Source organism: Oryzias latipes, chromosome 17, assembly GCF_002234675.1.
Source record: "Oryzias latipes chromosome 17, ASM223467v1".
Taxonomy (NCBI): domain Eukaryota; kingdom Metazoa; phylum Chordata; class Actinopteri; order Beloniformes; family Adrianichthyidae; genus Oryzias; species Oryzias latipes.
Window position 1 is genome coordinate 9,037,594 of NC_019875.2, and position 21,490 is coordinate 9,059,083.

The window sequence follows — 21,490 nt, forward strand, 5'->3', positions numbered from 1 at the left end:
AAAACAAGATCTTCCATAAAACTACCCCTAACGGAGCTCACAGGTGGAAGTGGGAGAGGGGGGGCGACAAATGTATGACAGAGGGTGTAGAGCACACACCTGGTTCTTTAGCCCTTGTGCTGTCCAAGGCACTTTGACATTGGGAGTTGGGTCATCTAGACCCCACAAAACCTTTTTTCTTCAATGATTTGTGATCTTCACTGGTTTCCATGGATTACAGGAAATCCTCTTCACCTTTATCCACCTTTGTCATGGTAGGGAGAATATGTCAATGTAAGGGTGGGGTCATTTTGACCACATAAGATAGCACAAGAGTTAAGTAGGTCACGGAACAGGTGAGTTAATTGGGCTGAACTGTCCACAAGGTAGGTGTAAACACACTGCTGAGCTTCCTGCCTGAGATTCTCCCAAGGTTGTTCATTTTTTATCCGCAAACCGCCCGTATAAACCCAGAAGGGCAGTTGTGACAAAGCGATAGGTCGTAATGTGTTGATAGTAAAATGTGGGATGCAGGTAACGGGGTCATCGTGAATCTTCAGCCTCCATTTGTTTTTCGTTGTGTTAACATCATGGAAGCTATTAGCGTTAACAGTTTTAGCTGGATTCAGGCATCTCCACCTCTCGCATGTCTACAAACTCCCCTTGACAGGCAGGTAATCTCCCCACCCCCCGTCATCTTTAAAAGCAACAGGTGCTCTTTGAATACTTTTCATCTCTGGCTTTGTCCTGGAGTCATGGGGGTGGAAGGGGTCTGTTTTCACTGTCAAAAACAATAAAGTCAGAGCAACACCAGAGGAACCTGCACCCATGAGCTGTTCATTGCCCCCACCCTTGAAACCAGAACCAGTGGTCTCCAACACCACAAGAGGGTCATAGAGTTACTGTTTCCATAGAAACAGCAGCAGAGAACACCGCCACTGCCCTGCTGTTGTGAAACCATGATTATGTCCAACCCACTGACTGTATAAAAGAGCTGGACTGAGTGACCCCTCCCCCCCCGGCGTTCCAAACAGAAAAAACCTGCTCATCCCAAGAAGCCAGAGAGAAATAATCCGCTATTACTCTAACCCTCCTCACTCTGCAACTTTTTTAACATGTTCTTGCTAATCCTCATTTATTTAATTATATTTTTCTTCAATTCAAATTATTCAAGACATAAACAGATCAATCAGATGCCTCGTCGGTTGCCATAGAAATGATGACTCAGATCGATTCGGACAAATCACTGCATACCGACAATTTTTTGGTTCAGAAATCCGTATCGTGTAAAAATGGCGACCAAATTGACTTCATGTGGTTGGAGCTGGAAGTAAATTGTTTTCCGTGGGTGACGTCTCACTCACTCAGTCCACAGAGTTCATGGTCCAACCTCTAAGCTTGAGGAAAAGATTCATGTTGAGCTGAATCCAATCACACACTCGAGGATGAAAATCGAATGGGTCCAGTAGTTTGGCAGCAACACTCAGCACAGAAGTGCACCTTGAATTTAAATCAATATAAACATTTAGGGATAATCCACAGAATTTAGAATAAAAAAAAAGTCAATAAAATAACATAAAAAGAAACAAAATGACTTCTAATATGGTTGTTTTATTTTGTAAACGATTAAGTGAAAATCTTTTGGTTAAACAGAAGAAAGAAAATACAGATAATAATTTAAATGTCAATCACAAAAACAATGACTCTGGATTGATTTCTTTTTCACTGAAGCTTTGAGGACAACAGGAAGGAAGTTAGAGAAATAAAACAAAAACCTTAAAAATAAACCCAAAACCGTCTGTTCAGATCAATACAATGCAACCAGATAGATTAGCACGTTCTTTCAGCAAACTGGTGCTAAATTCCTGTGGCCGTACAGGATTATAATCCCCAGTTATCTGATGTCTGGCAGCAGAAAAAGTCAACCGTTTGCTCTGTTTAATCAATGTAAACCCAACCAATCATTGAAATTGATCAAATAAAAGTCTCTAATGAAAATATTTCCTATACAAACTCCAGTAAACTCCACCCAGAAGATAAGAATGACTTAATCTGTAATCTGTAAATCTTGGGGACAATATTCCAGCTCAACACGACTCTAAATCCCCCAGTGACCACATTCGCAGGCCCTAACCTTCTACTTCCAAACAGGAAGTCTTTGTTGGAGCTGTCAGCACAGGAAGGCCGTGGTGTAACTCAGAACAACTGACAAAAAGGCTGAACTCAGAGGAAATCTTTCCCGGGTTCCACAGGGGTCGTTGGATCTCACCACAAGTGTGAGAAGAACTTGTTTTTTTTCTCAAGATCCATGTGGTAGTGATGGAGTCTGGATGTGGGTGGACATTTCTGCTTTGGTTACAGCTACAACTGTATTAAATACAATTAAAATAGGATTTGAGGCTTAGCCTATTTGATTAAAGTACACTCATAATGCTGATGACTTCATGTTCCTCTAGAGATGTGTTTGTCACACAGATGGAAAAATTGATGATTTGACTTTTCCAGAAAAAACATATTCTTTCACAAATTTCAGATTTTTAGATATTATTCCAATAGATAGTTGTTTGCCTTCGCCCACAAGTGGCCGGTTGTCAAAATAGTTGTTTGATCTGCCAAAACATTTTTTTTCATCTTTAAAATGAAAGCACTCATAGATACAAACTTTTTGGAAAAAAACAATATGTTGGACAGACTTATCAAGATATTTTGGAAGTCAATCTTTTGTCCCTTAAAAAGGTTAAAATAAAGTGTTGATCTAAAGTCGCACCAGGCTTGCGAATGTTCAGTTCAAGCAACTGCCTCCAATGAAAAGTATATGTAAACGCACGTATATGCGCATTTTAGGCTTCCGTGTTTAAAACAATCACATTTACGCGTAGCTTCATGATTTTTGTCATCTGTTTTGGGCTCTATGTACAAAACGTTTGGCGGTTATGCGAGCGTCAAATGTTAAACCAGTTTAACTTTGACCAATCAGGACCTTGGGTTAGGTTTAGGAGTGACATATGAATGCTGTCCAACCATTTAGAAATTCATTTTGAAGGAGAAATTACTTACAGTTTGTGCCCAGCCAAAATTATATGACACCAAGTTTTTCCACATATCAGAATGCAGGCGAAATAAAAGCCCTGGGGCAAAATTTGCACCACTTCAACATTTCAGTTTAGATTAGCGACAGTCCAGCATGAACACCATCTGCTAAAAGCGCATTAAAAATCCACATTCAGCGCGTTCTTGAACATGCCACACATGCCTAGTGTGTACATGGCCTTACCATAATGAACACTGTAAAAATAACATTATGGGGCACAAAAAGGTGGGACTAAATGCCATTGTCAAGTCATTTTTCTTTTGTATTAAACAAATAATCTTTGTTTCAAAATCTTTAATATCAGCTTGTGCAAGATGCTTATCACAATAGACGGCGTAAAACACAATAAAAGGCTACCATAAACGTTTGCATACTTTCACAAGCAGAAAAAATATTGTTAAAAAAAAAACGCCCAAGCACACACTACCTGCATTGATCTTGATTGCAGTTCATATTAGTTTGGGCCAGTACTAACAGAAAGGTAGACCAGTGTTCTTTGGTGTGTTTTCCCCAACATTCAAGGTCTTTACTGTCTGAGACCCTCCTCCTCCTCCGTCACGCCAGATAAACTACAGGGTTGTGTCAGGAAGGGCATCCGGTGTAAAAGTCTCTGCCAAACCACCTGTGTGAATCACGGAAAGCTGATTCGCTGTGGTGACCCCGATGGGATACGCTGAAAGGTGAACAGAATTCCAAAATCTAATAAATGTAAAAATGTGGAGCTGAAAGTAAACACCAGCCACTGACCTCAGAAAGTCCTGCATGAGTGGATTCAAGTTCATTTGTGAGACTCGACCCTAACCATACATGGCAACAACGGTGACCCGAGCACCATCTGACTCCCCCCCCCAATCCTCTTGTTTCTCTGTTGTGACAACACGCGGATCAAAGACGTCATGCAGAACCAGATGGGGTTTAGGGGATTTGCAGCATCTTGAACTGATCCCAAATTATGGGAAGATCTCTATAAGCCTTTGCTTTCTGTTCACCATGAGACGAGGAGTAGAGGACAAGCATCCTCCTTTGAGGCGCAGAAATAAGTAAGAGGCGTTCCCGTCTTTGGAAGGACCTTGTCAAAAGGACATCATCATGTTGTTTGAGCCTGAGTCACAGATACCCGTAGAGGTAGATGCGGGCTGTCTGCAGGTGAAAAATGTGTGAACCTGTTTGGGGGACACAGGTGGCTCACACGGAATATCAAAGCCGTAGTCCGCTTGGTGAATGGACATTTTTTTCTAGGGGCATGCTGCAGACGACAGGTCATGGGGGGAAGTAGGTGAGACATAGGCACGACATATAGATTTTTCAATTTTTTGACCTCACCCAGACTCGGCTGACTGTGCAAAGAGCCCATTAACGCTTTCCCCATGATAAGTGTGGACTCCTTGCATGCATCCTGACTGTTAGAAACTAGTAAACCAGAGTGTGATTTGCGTGGGTATCCTACGGGCTCTTATATATCACCTACAAACCCCTTGCATTCAGCATTTAGCATTCAATTGACTATAAGTGTGGTGTAAGAGCACCGTAAGACAGCCATAAGTGCGTGCAGCTTACATTATCCTTACAAATACTTCATGATACACTTAAAATACACCAATGATGTGTTCCATTTTCATCCTTAAGGTGGCCGCATGAGCCTCAAGGGAACTGATCGACACACTAAAGATGCAGCCGTTCCTCTCTCCATCCCTATACAGGCCTGGACAACCCAAAAACCTGCAGTACCTGACCGGGTCAACATCATCTAACGAAGGCAATGTGAATTCAGAGTTGTGGAGACATGATCTTCTACCGTTCGTTCCATCGGTTACCTGGCCATAGTCGGTGGCAAAGACAACCACCCCCCCGGAGCAGGAGGACACGGTGCTGGGGAGGTACTGCTCCTCCTCCCGTAACCACACTCGGTCACCCTGAGGAGAGAGAAGAGCATGTTAGTGAAGACACGTCACTACACGCCGCCAACAGTGAAGAAAACGAGAATAAGGGGGATCAGAAGCAAACAAATCTGCGAGAAAATAACAACGTATCAGATTGAATTCACGTCCAGCTGCTGCAGGATTCTGTTAACCTGCATCTGAGGTTGCCATGGGAATACCAAGGCAGTGACCTTTCTCTGAGCAAAAACAGAGAATCTGTTCCAATCCAAACAAATCTGATGGAGTTTCGGGTTTCTCTCTGCCTGAGGCCACACAGGAGCACCCCCACCCCCCCAGATCACTAACCGGTACATCAGACATTTCAAATTAATTTCAAATTCAAATTAATTTTATTTGTAAAGCACCTTTCATGTCAAACAGACAGCTCAAAGTGCTTTCCAATAAAAAAAAAAAAAAAAACAAGAATACAATAAAAACAAACCCCATATATGAAATAAAATCATTAAATAAGCCACTCATAATAAAACACACAAAAACAAGCACATGTAAAAGAGAAATGACAGAGCTTAAGAAAAGAGAACCCAGAAGGCGCCGTCCGCCCTGTCCTCCTGTTGGCCGGGGTGTCAGCATGTATGCAACACGAGCACAACTCATCCCCAGCACCCAACGCCCCAGAGACCCCCAACCCCCAGGCCCAGAGCACCAAACATGGGCGCACCAGGCCCGGCAGCCCGGGGAGTCAGAACAAGAGATGCCAGAGGACAAGCATGGCCAAAATCTCTTGGAGCCCGAACACTAACACCCCGGCCAAGGGTGAGAAAACACTCAAACAGTCTAAAATGTAAAAATAATAAAATAAGAAAGTTAAAATATAAAAACGGTTAAAATATGCAACTATTACTTAAAATAAAATAAGATAAGATGATTTAGTGCCTAAAATAAATAAATAAATTAATTAATTAATTTAAAAAAAGTCTAAAATATAAGTTAGAATAAGTTAAGATATAAAAGGAGTAAAAGACATTAAACAAATAAATATTTGATAAAATAGCATACAAAATTTAAGAGTAAAGATACCACATATAAGATCTAATTAAAAGCTAAGTTAAATAGATAAGTCTTTAGTTTCTTTTTAAAAACCTCAACAGAGGATGAGGCCCTCACATCCTCAGGCAGGCTGTTCCACAGACGAGGTCCGTAGTGTCTAAACGAGGCCTCACCATGGATTTTTGTCTTGACTCTAGGGACCATCAGCAGGCCCGCACCTGAGGATCTAAGGGCTCTAGGAGGTTCATAAGCTAAAAGCTTATGGACTGTCTTAAAAACTATTAAAGGAATCTTAAAAAATCATGAAGCCGATAGGGAGCCAGTGCAAAGATTTTAAGATTGGTGTAATGTGCTCCCTCTTCCTGGTTCTCGTTAAAAGGCGTGCAGCAGAGTTCTGGACTAGCTGCAGGCGATTGAGAGTGGTTTTCTTTACCCCAGAAAAGAGGGCATTACAGTAATCTAATCTTGATGAAATAAAAGCATGAATTAAGATTTCAGCACTGGCTCTAGAGAGAAAGGGTCTCACTCGGGCGATATTTCTGAGATGGTAAAATGCAGTCTTAGTTACTTGATTGACGTGTTTTTCAAAGCTAAGATCTGCATCTAAAATCACACCGAGGTTCCTTACTGTATCACATATGTGCATAAAGTGGGTTGACAGATAAAATTGGACCCTATCTCTCTCAGCTTCAGAACCGATAACCAAGACTTCAGTCTTGTCCTGATTGAGCCGCAAAAAGTTCTCTCCCATCCACATTTTAATATCTAAAATACAGTTTAAAAGGTTATCCAGGGGTCCAGTGTCATCAGGAGACACAGCTACATACAGTTGAGTGTCATCAGCATAGCTATGAAAGTTAATGCCGTGTCTACTGATGACATTACCAAGTGGAAGCATGTAAAGATTAAAAAGTGTGGGACCCAGGATGGAGCCTTGAGGCACCCCACAAGTCAGTTTGTGCCTTTCAGATGAGAAATCATTTAAATTAACAATAAAATCTCTATCTGTGAGGTAGGATTTAAACCAACTAAAAGCTGTCCCAGTAATTCCAACCATGAAGTCTGTTTAAAAGGATAGAGTGGTCAACTGTGTCAAAGGCTGCACATTTGCAGAGGAAGAGGCTTCAACAATTAAGGAGACAGTCTGACTGAAAAGTGTTTCTTTGCTGTCACAGATTTCTGAATTTTGTGGTGGAACTGTTTGTGATGCGCAAAGAAAAACCCTGGAGTGAAGTGGAGTGCCCCCCCCCACACACACACACACACACACATCCCACCTGGACGGATGATTGTGGACAGGCAGAAAACAGGTGGGAGTAAAGCTCAGGTCTGCACAGTCAGCAGTGGATCAGTCTGCCTGTTTGCCCCCCCCATGTGTGGAGTTTAGCGGCATGATTAAAAGCCTCTGTGATCTCCTGAGGAGATAAAAAATGCGACACAGAGTAGCCCCCCCTCCCGCCCCTCCTTTAATGCTGACAGTCAGGTGAAGCTGTTGGTTTTGTGGAACAAAGAGGAAAACTGCGAGTGAGGCATCAGAAGGGCTGACCTCGGCTCTTTGATGCTCCAAAAAGAGAGCAAACAAAGGGAGATGCTCCACTGTGGCGAGCACAGAGCTCTGTGGACATTCTTCCCGCGCTCCAGCTCCGGCAGGAATCTGCCGCCGCCATCCAGATTCCCCCTCGGCACACTTTACAAGACCCCCCCCATCGCACAAGCGGGCACACTCCTGTTGTTTGCAGGCGGCGTGTGCCTCTTTGTGCTGACAGACGAGGAGGAGGCTCTCATTGTGCCCTTCTCCTCTAATCTTCTCAGGCCCCCCCCACCCTCTCTCCTTCCCGTCCACTCCCCCTCATCCATCACTGCTGACTGTCTGGACTCCTCTGTAGTTAATGATAAACTCAAGAAAACAAACACTGAAATGTCCGTTAATGGAAGGAGGTGCGCTTTAGGGGCATGAGTCGTGGCCACACAAAAATGATTACACAGGACAGGTGACACGCTCACGAGGTGGAGAGGATGCAGACGAACAGCATCAGTGTCGTAAAGGAGCCAACTTAAGAGCATCTGAAAATGAAGACCACAACCTTCCAAACCTCCCGTCATGAATTCAACACCAGAACTGAAAGAAGGGATTCTTCAGATACATTCAAAGACAAGACCATCCATCCATCCATCCATCCATCCATCCATCCATCCATCCATCCATCCATCCATCCATCCATCCATCCACCCTCCCACCCATCCATCCATCCATCCATCCACCCTCCCACCCATCCATCCATCCATCCATCCATCCATCCATCCATCCATCCATCCATCCATCCATCCATCCATCCATCCATCCATCCATCCACCCTCCCACCCACCCATCCATCCATCCATCCATCCATCCATCCATCCACCCTCCCACCCATCCATCCATCCATCCATCCACCCTCCCACCCATACATCCATCCATCCATCCATCCATCCACCCTCCCACCCATCCATCCATCCACCCACCCATCCATCCATCCATCCATCCATCCACCTTCCCACCCATCCATCCATCCATCCATCCACCCTCCCACCCATACATCCATCCATCCATCCATCCATCCACCCTCCCACCCATCCATCCATCCACCCACCCATCCATCCATCCATCCATCCATCCACCTTCCCACCCATCCATCCATCCATCCATCCACCCTCCCACCCATACATCCATCCATCCATTTAATTATCTTCCATCCATTTATTTATCTACTTATCCATCCATCCACCCATCCATCCACCCATCCATCCATCCATCCAACCAACACATTCAATCCTTTTCTAGGTCACAGATCACAGGGTTGCTGGAGCCTATCCTAGCTGGTGTGTGGTGCACCCAACACAGCCACACACTTACACCCAAGAAACAATTTAGAATCATCAATATGAGAAATTTGATGATCCAAATTAAATTGTTTATTTGATTTTTTTAACTTTAGGCTTAAAACTAGGGATGGGCCGAAATAATTTTTTCTGGCCGATACCAATAACCAATATTTCCCCTGCAACTGTGGCCGATAGCCTAAATTTGCCGATACCGATACTTATGTGTCTACAGTAACAGACAGTTTAGATTTCTTTTTTGTTTGTTTCTTTATTCATTTCACTGGACAATCACATTGCCCTTTTAAACATGCAGTGTATGATCTGGAAAACGACAAAGGTTCTTTGATTTTGGCTAAAAACAGTGTAACCACAACACTTTCACAATAGATCAAAAAATGATTGAAGTGCAACTTTAATATATGATTAGGTCTTGTTTTTATTATCAGGCAAGCCACTACTGTAGCAGGAACAAATGGACAGGCTCCACCCCTAACAGACGGCGGGCTGCAGCTTTCTGGACTTCAGGGGGCGCTCACGGTAACAATGTGAGGTCACAGGAAACTATGAATGATCCTTTATCTTATAACATTTTCCATATTTCTCAGATCAAAACCCAATTTTAGGATCCTCTAAGATCCACCTGCTAAGAAGTTCACTTCCCAACACTAACGTGAAACCAAATGGAGGCTCATCCGAGCAAGACTTAAACCAGAAGACGCTCAAGACTCTGGAGAGGAGATATGGCTCCTGCAGCTCATATCTGCTGTTGCTTCTCAGGTTCTGCAATCATTCTGTTCTTTGGCAAACAGCATCCATTATCCAGAGGGAATCTTCTTCCTGGCCTTTATTTCCAGCTTGTTAGCCCTTCCCAGGTAGAACCAAAACACAGACCTCCTGACCTGAAAGCACTGACCTGTCTCCATAGCCTCTACACGAGCGTCTGAAGCTCTCTCTGCAGGGTGCCAAAGACAGGGGGGGGCGTTCGTACGCCATCGGGGTTGGAAATGAGCAGCTGTCTCGTCTGAGAGATTCCACTTCCTCTGGTGCAACAAACTGAGTCTTGTTCTTCACCATAGACATGCCATCTATGAGAGCCCTCAATGGGAATGTCTGTGAGGGTTTGACGTTGCATTCTCACTCTAGCCAACAAGCATCACTCCCCCCCCCAGTGACCGCCTGTGAGAGAAACATGCAGCCAGTGCATGTAAAGCCTGGCCAGAGCGAAAACGTGAAGAAGCAGGAGAGGTCCAGCTGTTTTCCGTCAATAATCCAAGCAGCAGGTTCTGACCTTTCACCTCGTCTGCACCACTTGTGCAACAAAGCAGGCTCTCTCCCCCAGCAGCTGCAGCCCCTCTGCTGCTGCCTTCAAACTGAAATTTTGCAAGAACTTTCTGGCTAAAGTTTTAGTAAATGAACCATTTTAAAGCTGTTGAAAATCACAGGAAAACAAAACATGGGCGATCTGCTCTGATCAGACACAAAACCCAACAATCAGCAATTAGGACTGACTTACAAGCCACCGTACTTCTGTACCAGGGCACATCTGACCCCAAAGTACAAACCATGACAGACAAAGTGGGGATGATTCTAAGATGTTTCCTTAACAAGTTGAGTCTTGTCATCAGGAGGCTAAAAAAAAAAAAAAACATGATCTCATCTCATAGTCACCTGCACCCATACAGGGGTTGACCTGAAAGGGAACTGTGGGATTTTGGATTTTCCGGGTGCATAAAGGGTCGTAGTGAGGAGAAATGAAAAATCCGTACGACACTCCTGCGACTGACCTGCTTCTCCCTGTTTTAGTCTTGCATGTTATATACATGTAAGTGTTTGCTACGAACTGTCGATCCTAGCATGCCAATAGAAAACACTGTGCCCTTACGCAAGACTAATCATTAGTACAACATTTGTCACAACAACCCTAGACATAGGCTGTCGGAAGGAATGAAAAAGACAATCCTTCGTAGTATGCAAGGAGTACAGACTTATCACATGAAAAGCACCTAAGAACCCTTGCACAGTCCACAGGATTTAGGGCGGTTGAGAAATGTAAAAAACCTGTACGATGCATCTGCGTCCCACCTACTTCACCTTTGCGTATAGTATGTAGCATATCAAGTGTTCACTACGATCAGACAAAGTCCCATTGGTTGTCACACGCCTAGGTGTCTGAAATTTGTTCTCCACATTTGAACCATCCCCCGGGTGAGCGGTGAGTTGCAGACACAGCCATGATCGGGAATCATTTGCTGGTTTGCCTTCCCAGTCCAACCCCTTAATCAAGCAGGGAGGCATTTTCAGACTCTTTGGTATGACTCGGTCGTGGATTTGAACTTACATCCTTCTAATCTCAGGGTGCACACTCTACCACAGGTACATTGAGCTGTGGCCCACAGAATACCTGTAGAATAAAACAGATATTTTCTGCGTGTCTCGTACAGGTTTGCCCATTTTCCTCCCGCAGAGAGTTGTATCCACCCATAAGCCATAAAGGATGATACCTAGTTTGAGACTTGATGTTTTGTTTTTGAGTTTTATTCCAGTGCCCTCTCATCATTTCAGCACAACCTACTGGAGTTTTGACGACGACTTTCAGGCATCTCTGCTGTACAATAATTGCACTTTCTCAACAATGCTGAATGATGAAGATGATGATCCGTCCCGCCTGCAGAAGACCAAAAAAGACCAAATCGTCTACTTCGTGTTTATAGAAGCTCAACATGGATGTCTGAGAGGAGAAAAGGGTGATTTAAAGTGTTTTAAGAAGAACAAAGGTGAACACTGGTTCAGAAACGGAGCATCAAACATTGTTTTTTTTATGTCTGAAAAAAGCCTTTGCTCTTTTTTTTAATCTGAAGCGACTGATCACAGGTCAGCTCCTCTGCATTCTGCTTTAACAAACAAATCCGTCCAAAGCAGATGTTTCAAAGAAACAATGCAGTCTCCTCTATCGTATACAATGCTAAAACACCCACAAGTGTCATATCCACGTGTTTAAAATGTTGTACTGCTAAAGCTTAAAGCTAGAACCACAATAAGAAAAGAAAACAGCACAGGGTTTATGGAAATCTGGACAACAGACATTAATGTCAAAGTTTGAGCTTTCCTTTAAATGTGGGAAAACTTCGACTAACAAAAAAACAAGGAGTTCCCAGGCTAAAGACGGCATGATTTCGCCTGAACCTATCAAGTTTGATAGGACAATAAAGTGAACAAAGATCCAGCTAAGAAGGGCGGGTCTGATAAGACTTCTGTTTTCATAATAGAAAAACTGATTTCCAGGCTTTTCTTAGAGAGAAGACTTCAACCAAACGTGAAAAATGTTCCTTCCTGCATTTAGTCGTTTCACAGAAGACGTCAGACTGTTTGAGGCGTCTTTCTTTAACTGGAGGAAATGTTTTCAGACCCCCTCCATGTGATAACACAATAGGAATAATGAGAGAACCGGGGTTCGCTGGGTAAATGCAGAGCCCAGAGGAAATAAAGGAATAACTGTGAACGTCTGCAGAGAAAGCAATCAGCTGCAGTTATGCAGAGAAGGGATATGGAATTTGAAGGACAGGAGTTTCAGAGACAGGTTTTAGTTCTTGTGTTGACTCGGAGAACAGTCTGTGACGGTGTCAAAGGAGCCAAGAATGAGTGATCCAAAACAAAAGCTGAAGAGAAAGAATCAACAAACATGAGAGCCATCAGCACTTTCACTTCACTACTGCTGAAGCTGGAGTGGAAATGTTCACTACTACTCTGAGAGTTTGGGTATCGTACATCATTACACACATCAACACCAGTGACTGTATGATAGACCTGGACTGAGTAACTCCTCCTCCCTCGCGTTCCAAACAGGAAGCACTCCCCGGCTCCAAGAAGCCAAAATCCCATTGACTTCTATAGAGAAGTAAACAGCTTTTAACATGTTTTTGCTAATTTTATTTGTTTTTTCGTTATATATTTTTCTTTGTCGCAGGTTATTCAAGTTATAAACTGCCCAAATCATCCATTTCAATCCCACAATAAAAGCAAGTGGCGCCCATTGGGCCCCACCCCAAACATCCAAAATGTTTGATTGACAGATTCTCCCGTGTGGACTTCCAACAAACTCACTCCTGATTGGCGATAGTAGTTCCCATAGAAGCATTGACTCAGACTGACTCGGACCAATCACTACTGACTAACATCGTTTGGCGGCATCTGCATCGCAGAAAAATGGCGACTGAATTGACTCCATTTCGTTGGAGCCGGAAGTAAGGCGTTTTCTGTAAGTGACGTCCCACTCGCTTACACAAGTTCTCTTATACAGTCAATTATTAGCACAGACACCAAAAGTTTGACAATGAGGGAATACAATTCCACTACTTTCTCTTCTTCATGTCCCCCATAGGAATCTCTTCCCTTACCTGAAACATTTCCAGATCTTGAATTGCTATCAAATACTGTTAGCATGTTTGAAATTCTCTGTTCAGAGTCGTCCTTGACTACGAGAAATCAAGCTTCTAGTGCAGAAATGAAACATAAAAACCAACCAGTGTATAGATTTTAAAATATACCAGTACTTGAAACAGAGGAAAAGGAAAACACGAAAAGTTTTTTTTTTTATAATCACGGAGAAAAATGTAATTCACTCAAAAGCATCCAACATTGAAGAGACACTTAAAATCTTCATCTCTTCTTAATCCTTTATGCATCTATCGAAAAGTATCTCTACTGTGAAAAGATCCTTTATAAAAACTTCACCCCAAACTGAATTCTTCTGCTCAGAAAACTAAGTTCTCTTTGGGAAGTTCTGCCATCTGCTTTGGATAAAATGGAAAAGAAAGAAAAAAAGGAACATGAGTTTGTCTCTGTGCTCCGTTGGTCCATGGCGTCCCAGACAGCATTTGCTTCAATGTCGGAGTGCACATCATTTGTCATCACAAGTGCTGCCCAAACTTCAGCTCCTGCTTATTGAATTTCCAGACCTTAATGTACCTAATTAGACGTTACAAACCCGGTAACCACCCAGATCGGTGAGCAGCGCCACCGACCACTCAGCTCTAAAAGCAGAGAGCCTGCCAGCCCCAAACGCCTGAAAAAAAAAAAAAAAAATGATGTCCCTGAAATTAATATGCAGTTGTTGCTCCCAAAGAAACCCATCAGGCCATCAGGAAATTAAAAAAAAATATATATCACTGAATTCTAGTGTTTTAGTTTAGGAGTAGAGTGCTAAACTCAGCTATTTCGTGAGTTAAATGAAACCATCTGTGAGTGTGAAGCTTCTGCAGCCACATCCAGCTCCTTCTGAATATTCAGACTATCTGTCCATAATCCAGAACCAAGTTCCCCTTCTCTGTTCTTTATTAAAACATGCCACAGGTTCAGCAGGGATCATTTCTGAGGCCCAATCTCAGTTGGGCCTTCGAATAACCACAGCAGCAGTTTTGATTTATTAAATGGATTTACGTTGGGAAACGGTAACCCTCTCCAAAATGCCTGTTTACTCCTCTTCGCCATTCCCAGAGTGTTGAATTGCAGAGGCCCTTTGTGGGAAAACTGATGAAGACGATGAAGGACAAGGGAGAACTCATGCCGGAGTGCACACTTGCAGATGGAAACTCCCATTTATGCAGCAGGGGCGCACGTGGATGACCTACCACTCCAGGAACTCGCAGGTCAGCTGCAGCATTGCACATAAACTCATCTCAGAGGCTGCTGAGTTGCTGATTAAACTAAATTTAAATTACAATTATAGTTTTCTTTGGGCTGCAATACTCTGGCTCGGTTACAAGCGTGCGGATGAAGCACTGGTCCTGCACCCCTGCATGACTGAAGCTGCTGGTGTTGCTACAACCTTCCCCCAGCTTTTTGGACTGTTATTTAGGTATTACACAAACTGAACTCTCCAATGTTGCATTGGAAAAGGGTTTTTTAGTCTTTTCCTGGAATTGTGGATGTTGTGGTGAAATTGTTCTTATTCCAATTTCAGACACAAAACACATTCTCATCGCGATCCTTAATAAGGGCATCAAGCTTCACATGAAGAGCTAAAGCTGCGTTCATACCGAGTGTCCAGGCTCATTGTTAGGTCAATTTACAGACGTGTCCAGACGTCCTGTGGTGCGTTTTGTGCGTTAGGCGTGGTGGTGTAGCGGATTCGTTTCACAAAGTTTCCAGAGTCCAAACAGCTGAATTTGGTGAGGAATTTGTGAAGTGTCAACCAATCAGGAACTCAGTTTTGGCCAGTGACGTGCTGATGACGCAATCAGCGGGTGGAGTCCAAAACAAACATGGAGGAGAATCTGTTTGTGGCCGTTTGTTTTCCTCCTAAACTTTAGAATCTTTGTCTTATTAGTATGAAGACAATTAATATTTATCTATTCTCCTTTGTTATTTTCTTTATTTTGCTCCTGACATTGAGTTAGATATTTGTTCCAGGTAGGGTACACCTCCACAGCTGCAGGGGGCAGTGTAGAGGGAGTGTGACCCCTACCCAGTAGGTGGAGGTAAGAAGAAGGCTTAAATTAGGTGACAGTGTGCAGGTGAGGGTTTTGTCTGGCAGTCATGGTGAGCTCCTGAGAGACAAACATTTCAATGCTTGTATGACTTTTTTGGCATCTGGACGCCGTTGGTATGTATAGTTCAATTTCTGATATTTGATGGAACAGTAAAAAACAAGAAAAGTAGTTAAACGGCACAGTATTATCTTATCTGTTTAATCATGTTTGTTTATTTTAAGGTTTTCAAGCTCTCATCTATTCTTGGTGGAAAATAAAAGAAGTTAAATGATTGGGACTGTCCAGCGTCCTCCGTTGTCTCCTGAGGCTGGACGAGTTAGGCAGGCATTGAAAATGAGGAAAAATAACTCGGCAAAAATAATAAGGACTAATGCGGGACAGCGTGTTGTCAAACTGGGTCACAGAAGAAGCGTTGAAATCGGCCGTCATTAGGACGGCGTTCCTGCATTAGATGGTGAAGCTCCCCGTACTGGGAGAATCTCTTAATGACGTCATGAATGCAGACATGGAGACGTGATCACTGATGCTTTTGTAGAGCTCTTCAAAATAAATAAACCTGATCTCTCAACATTCTTTGTGTCTTTAATGCATTGTAAGCGACATATACTGTCACTGCTTCCATGTTGTGATGAGGTTAAATGTTTTGACAGTAGCTCCTCCCACATGTGGGGAGACAATTGGGTTTATAAACACATTTTTGGACGAGCAGCAAATTAAGCCGCGTCAAAAGAAGCCAACTATACTTTGATGACTTATGTGTAAAGCAGCTTCCTTAAGTCTTATTTTCCTTGACTAAGGGATCAGGTATTAAGCTGTTTAGATGACACAATGTAAACTTCCTGAAAAGTTGCTCAATAACCATTTTAGTCAGACAACTCATGCGGTACAGAAAATGTATTTCCATACTTCTTTTAGTTTGGCATAAGGCTCCGTTCAGATTCATAAAACAAAGATCTCCATAGAAAGCTTTGGGTATTAAAATACCCCTAACGGAGCTCACAGGTGAAAGCCAGGGAGGAGGGTGCGGTGACGAACCCAGAGCTCGCGGAAATGGATGAAGAGGGATTGGACCGCACCTGGAACTTAAGTAGGACGCTGAACAGGTGAGTTGATTAGACTGAACCGCCAGCAGGGAGGAGGAACCAGGTAAACGCACTGCTAGAGTTGCCTGCCTGAAATACTCCCAGGGTTGTTCATTAATGATGAGAAGCTGACATAGAAGCAAATGTCATTATTTGACAACGTTTTTAACACACCAGACAAAAAAAACTATGGTCAAACAGCAAATTTGTTAGGAGAAACACCATTTCGGTTTGTGCTTTTTCCTCCAGGTCCAAGACCCTCAAACGTGTTCAGGTTGGGTTTTACGAACCACAAGGACCAGAATGACAGATGGACTCACTTTAACGTCATTACCATTCTATCAAATGACACTATGCAAAGCTGAAGGATGTTGGCCGCCTCACCTTAATGGCCCAGAAAAATTTGCCTAGCAAGTCTTCTGAGCAGCAATCTGCCATTGTAGTGTTGCCTTTATTTACATTTAGGGTAAATGTCAGGCCCTTAAAGGTAAGCTTTTTAAGGTGCTTCCAGGTTCTAGTATGACTTACATTAACTGTCAGGGAAAAGCAGGCAACAGAAAACAGCTCAGGTTCACGTTTGAACAAAGACATCTCTTTCATCCAGACCTTCCAGCTAGCCCTGACCACACTCTCCATTTTTAAGAACCTTCTCCCACTTTGTGGCTCAGCCTTTCGTTCTCCACTGATGACGTCATCCAAAGCCGCTCGGATCTGTGGTCGGAATATATTCGGAGTCCAGACTCAGCTCTTAGATGGCTGTCAGTCAGAGGGCCAGTGTGCGGTCCAAGTGTTGTTTTTATTTTCTAGATGTGTCATCGCGAGGTCAGGGAGGATCGGTTTGCTCCGATCGTGAATCAAAGAGGAGCGACTTGAAGGCATCAAGCTAAATCCTCTACTTTAGTCCAGACTGCAAGGTTTTAAACCCATTTAGGTGCAAAGGAAAATCCTGGCATGTACTCTATAGCTAATGATCTTTAGAAGAAAAAATAATAATCATATTTGTAGTAAATTTCTATCTAAAATTGCTGTCACAGATAAAGAACATCTGATTATTGTGGTTTATTAGTCTCTCAATAGAGCAGCTCTGATGTTGATGGTTTTTGACAAATCATCAGGAAGGAGCTTTCCTATTTACTGAAGCTCTAATACATTTTTATTGTTCTTTTATCTCTGTTTATTGTTCATCATTTGGTCTTTTGACGTTCCAATAACACACTTTGAGCTCTGATGGCTCTAAGTTTATTCTTGTTTGCTCCCTAAGCAAGGAAAAACCTCCTGCCAGTCCATAACACCTGGTGGGCCTGAATTATTAACAAAAGCGGTTGTTGGCGGGGGAGGTCAGAGGTCGCGGTGGACTCCGGTGTCAGAGAGGGGGCGGGACAAAAGTGATGAGTGGATGCACTACAGGAAGCAGCTGCTCAGCGTCCCCCTGTTGTCAACGATCATGTTATGGAGAAGCATTTTAACAATGACGCCCCGGCGAGGATCCAGCGATGGAAGAAAAAACCTCTGAGCTCCACAGATATGCTTTCAGGACGCCTTGAACCAAAGAGCAGCACTTTCCCACACTAAATCCTCAAACCTCGTGAAATTCGCTGAGATGAAACTCTCCTCAGCTGCTTTGGGGTAATTAGAAGGCGCGTCTGTGTGGATCTGCCGAGCAGCTGTAGGGTGGATCCGTGTCAGCGTGCAGCTGACTTAGGAGAGGCTTGGACGCCTGTCTGCTTGGACATTTCAGCAGACTTCATTTCAAAAGTTCAGAGCGACAGCCTCAAACACAGCAGAACCGCAGAGCAGAGTTTGCCAGCAAACACTGGTGTTCATGGACGTGTTTACATGCTCCACATGACAGTTCATTGTTCCTATCTGGTCTCACTTTACCCAACTTCTGTCTGAAAAACTGTTTTCCTGAGGCATCAAACCCTCAAAGCAAAAGCTATTTCTTGTATCCCATTTTGTGAGATCTCGCAAAATGCATGCACACACTGGTCAACCCGCTATACGGGTGCTGTCGGTTTTTAGGCCGTCTGGTTGTAGAGACGACAGACGGTTGAACATCTTAATGGGAGTGCAGCTGTGTCTTGCAGTTCCTCTGAGGTTTGCTGAAAATGGAACGTACCAGTGTTGTGTGTGCTAAGTGTTTCGTGAAGTATTTGTTACACGCACTTACGACTGTCGTATGCCACACTCTAGGTGTGAGTGCCAACTCCTTATGGGCTCCTTGCGCCATTAACAGGATATAGGGGAATTGAAAAAGTAAAAAATCTGTTCTATCTGAACTATTTCCTCCTACTTTACCCCTACATGTTTTATCTACGACGTGTCGCTACCAGCCTGCCCAGAGAAAAAAAAAGTGCATGAACATTTTCTCTTAACAGGGTCAATGAGCGGTCTACAGCCTTGATATTTTGTGCAGGCCACCTGCGTACCCCGTACCATTTATTTGCCTCTAGACAGCCTATATTTCCCCATAAGGGCAGTTGTGACTGAAACTCAATCCAAACCTTCAGAAAGACACCACAAGGGCTTATGGGGATGGAGCTGTACACATTTTAGATTTCTGTTAACCCTTGTGCTATCTTAGATGACCCCACTCTTACATTGACGTGTTATTACTACCATGACAAAGATGGATAAAGGTGGAGAGGATTTCATGTAATCCATGGACACCAGTGAAGATCACAAATCATTGAAGAAAAAGGTTCAGCGCACTGTCTAGTGGGTCTAGATGACCCAACACCCAATACACAAGGGGTAAAGTTGTGGTTGAACTCCTAGGTGTTTAAAATCCATTTATCCATGTTTTCATAATCCAGATTTTCCCGTTTTCCTTGACTTGGGATGAGGGCTTGTACCTGCTTATCATCTGATGAGTCAGCACTTCCCAAACTGTGTTCTGCCAGCCTGTCGGACGCCGGAACTTGCGTGAACCGCCACTAGTAACACGCCTGTTCCGCTGTTCCACGTGTGTGGGAGAATACTGGAATTTCATGCCGACATCCCGTCAAACTGTCACTTTCCAGACGTGCTTTCGCAATTTTAAAATGTTTTCTTTTCTTTTTGGGTAGTTGTCAAAGCATGTCGGAGTGAGGGACGCCTTCTGGATGAAATGGTGGGATTTGATGACTCAGCTGGGATTAAGAAGTTTCACTGAAGCAGAGTCACTGACAAAGATGATTAAAAGATTAGATATGAAGAAATTCCCAGATCTGGACTTCAATGGCGTTGAACCATCAAGTCTTTCCTCCTACAGACTTGTGTCTGAAGCGAGCGGTTTTGAAGAAATGTGCCTTTAAATCAGTGCTTCTCAAATAGTGGATGCGATGCCAGGGGGGGGGGGGGGGGGGGGGGGGGGGGCAGTAGTAGCGGTTTTAGCCACAGGTAATACGGGCCATTGTCCGGGGCGCAAATTTAACAGTGGGCGGTGGTGTCAGTATTTGACATAAAGACAGCAGGTAATGCAGGAAAACAGCTGCACTTTATGAGATCATAAATAAACAATCCATCATTTAGAAAAAATATCAGCACAGACTATCCCAGCTCCAATGCCTTCTTAAAATGAGAAGATCGTAATTGTGCTGGCTCCTTTGTGAAAATGAATTTAATAATGCAAAAAGAGCTCCGCTTTGACAACACTGTTGGTGACATCCATTGTTACCGTTAGCTACTTCCGCAAACAACAGTGACGTCGTTCACCCTTGAGTACTATTCTGCGCATGCGGGTCACTTCTGGGTCATTTCACGGTCACACAGGAGATCAAAAAAGTTCGCATTTAATTGGAAATGTGAGCAGCCTTGCAAAAGAATCGAATTTTTTTTTTTAAATCGGAGCATTAAGCCCTGCAGTGTGAAGCCATAAAGATCATGCAGCGAAAAAGAAGGAAGCCAGTTATCAGAATTTAACAAACAAATTGCTGATTTTGACTCATTTGGGCTTCTTCACAGAGTCCAGATGACTGCCAGCTTTTGTTTGTCTGCACTTGAGTCACAGTTAGCATCATCATCATCATCATTCCCATCCTCATCATCATCCTCTTGTTCAGGTCAGCATCTCTTCAGTCTCAACAGGTCTCTTTATGCTGAACAGCAGAGCGTTCTGACTAATCTGAGGGCGACATTCCCTGGGATGCCAGTAAACAGGATGTGCTGTTGTCTTTGCAGAACTGAACACAACACAGAAGAAACGTGCAGCTTTCTTTGCTCCCACATTAGGAAATCTTGGTGATTCCCTGGAAGGCTGCAACAAAAAGGGCCGAGTTTGAGTGGATGATGAAAACAGCTGTTCTGAACTGGAAGCTTGAAGTCTTGGAAATGGAACAAAATTATTACAAAATACCAACGGCAGCTCTTTTTAGAGTGAGTCTACAGGAAGTTACATTTAAGGCTTTTTAAGACCAAACCAAGCGTTGTAAAAGTGCTATTGTTGCCTTCCTGAAAAATTGCTTGAGATGTTTATCAGAAAAAACACTGAAATTAGCTTCATTTCTGCATGACTGCATACATTTATGTTTTCAAGCCTCAGTCAATCTATGTTTTTGCACTTTCACAAAGATGAAAGTATTTTGACTCAGAAACTTTACTTACTAAAATGTACATGAAGACAGACTCCAATGAAAATCGTAATTTTAACATGTTCTTGTAGCATTTTTCTCATGATGACATACATAAAAGAATTCAAAATTAAAACTTTCTTTTCTCAGTATTTCTTTATTCCAATCTGGTGAAGCAGGAGAAGAAAAAAAATGTATAGTTTTTTGAGTCATAATTCTAAGTAATATGCAATTCAGGCTTGAAATATAAAAATACATTTTGCAATTTAGATTTCAGTCTTACAAATTACATTTTAATAAAACAATAAAAAAAAATCTAATATAAACAAAGTCAATTACATTTTAAATTGTCACGGGTTTTTGATGGAAAAATTCAAATGACAATCCATTTTGCAATTTACTACACAATATTAAAAAAATAACAATTTAACATATGGTTTGCTTTCGGTTAATTAAAATAAAAAGTTTAAATTGCAAAACAGCGCCCCCTAGTGTAATGCTTATTCGTTTC

The 21,490-nt window shown here is 42.9% G+C and overlaps 1 protein-coding gene across 1 annotated transcript in view; it reads right to left on the reverse strand.

Annotated features, from left to right (window-relative positions):
* The window catches only part of myo10 (myosin X), a 117,812-nt gene that overhangs the window by 74,600 nt on the left and 21,722 nt on the right, over window positions 1–21,490 (reverse strand). Inside the window, exon 2 of the mRNA XM_011486183.3 lies at window positions 4,885–4,983. Coding sequence (XP_011484485.1) covers window positions 4,885–4,983 — 99 coding nt within the window. The remainder of the gene's footprint in view (window positions 1–4,884; window positions 4,984–21,490) is intronic.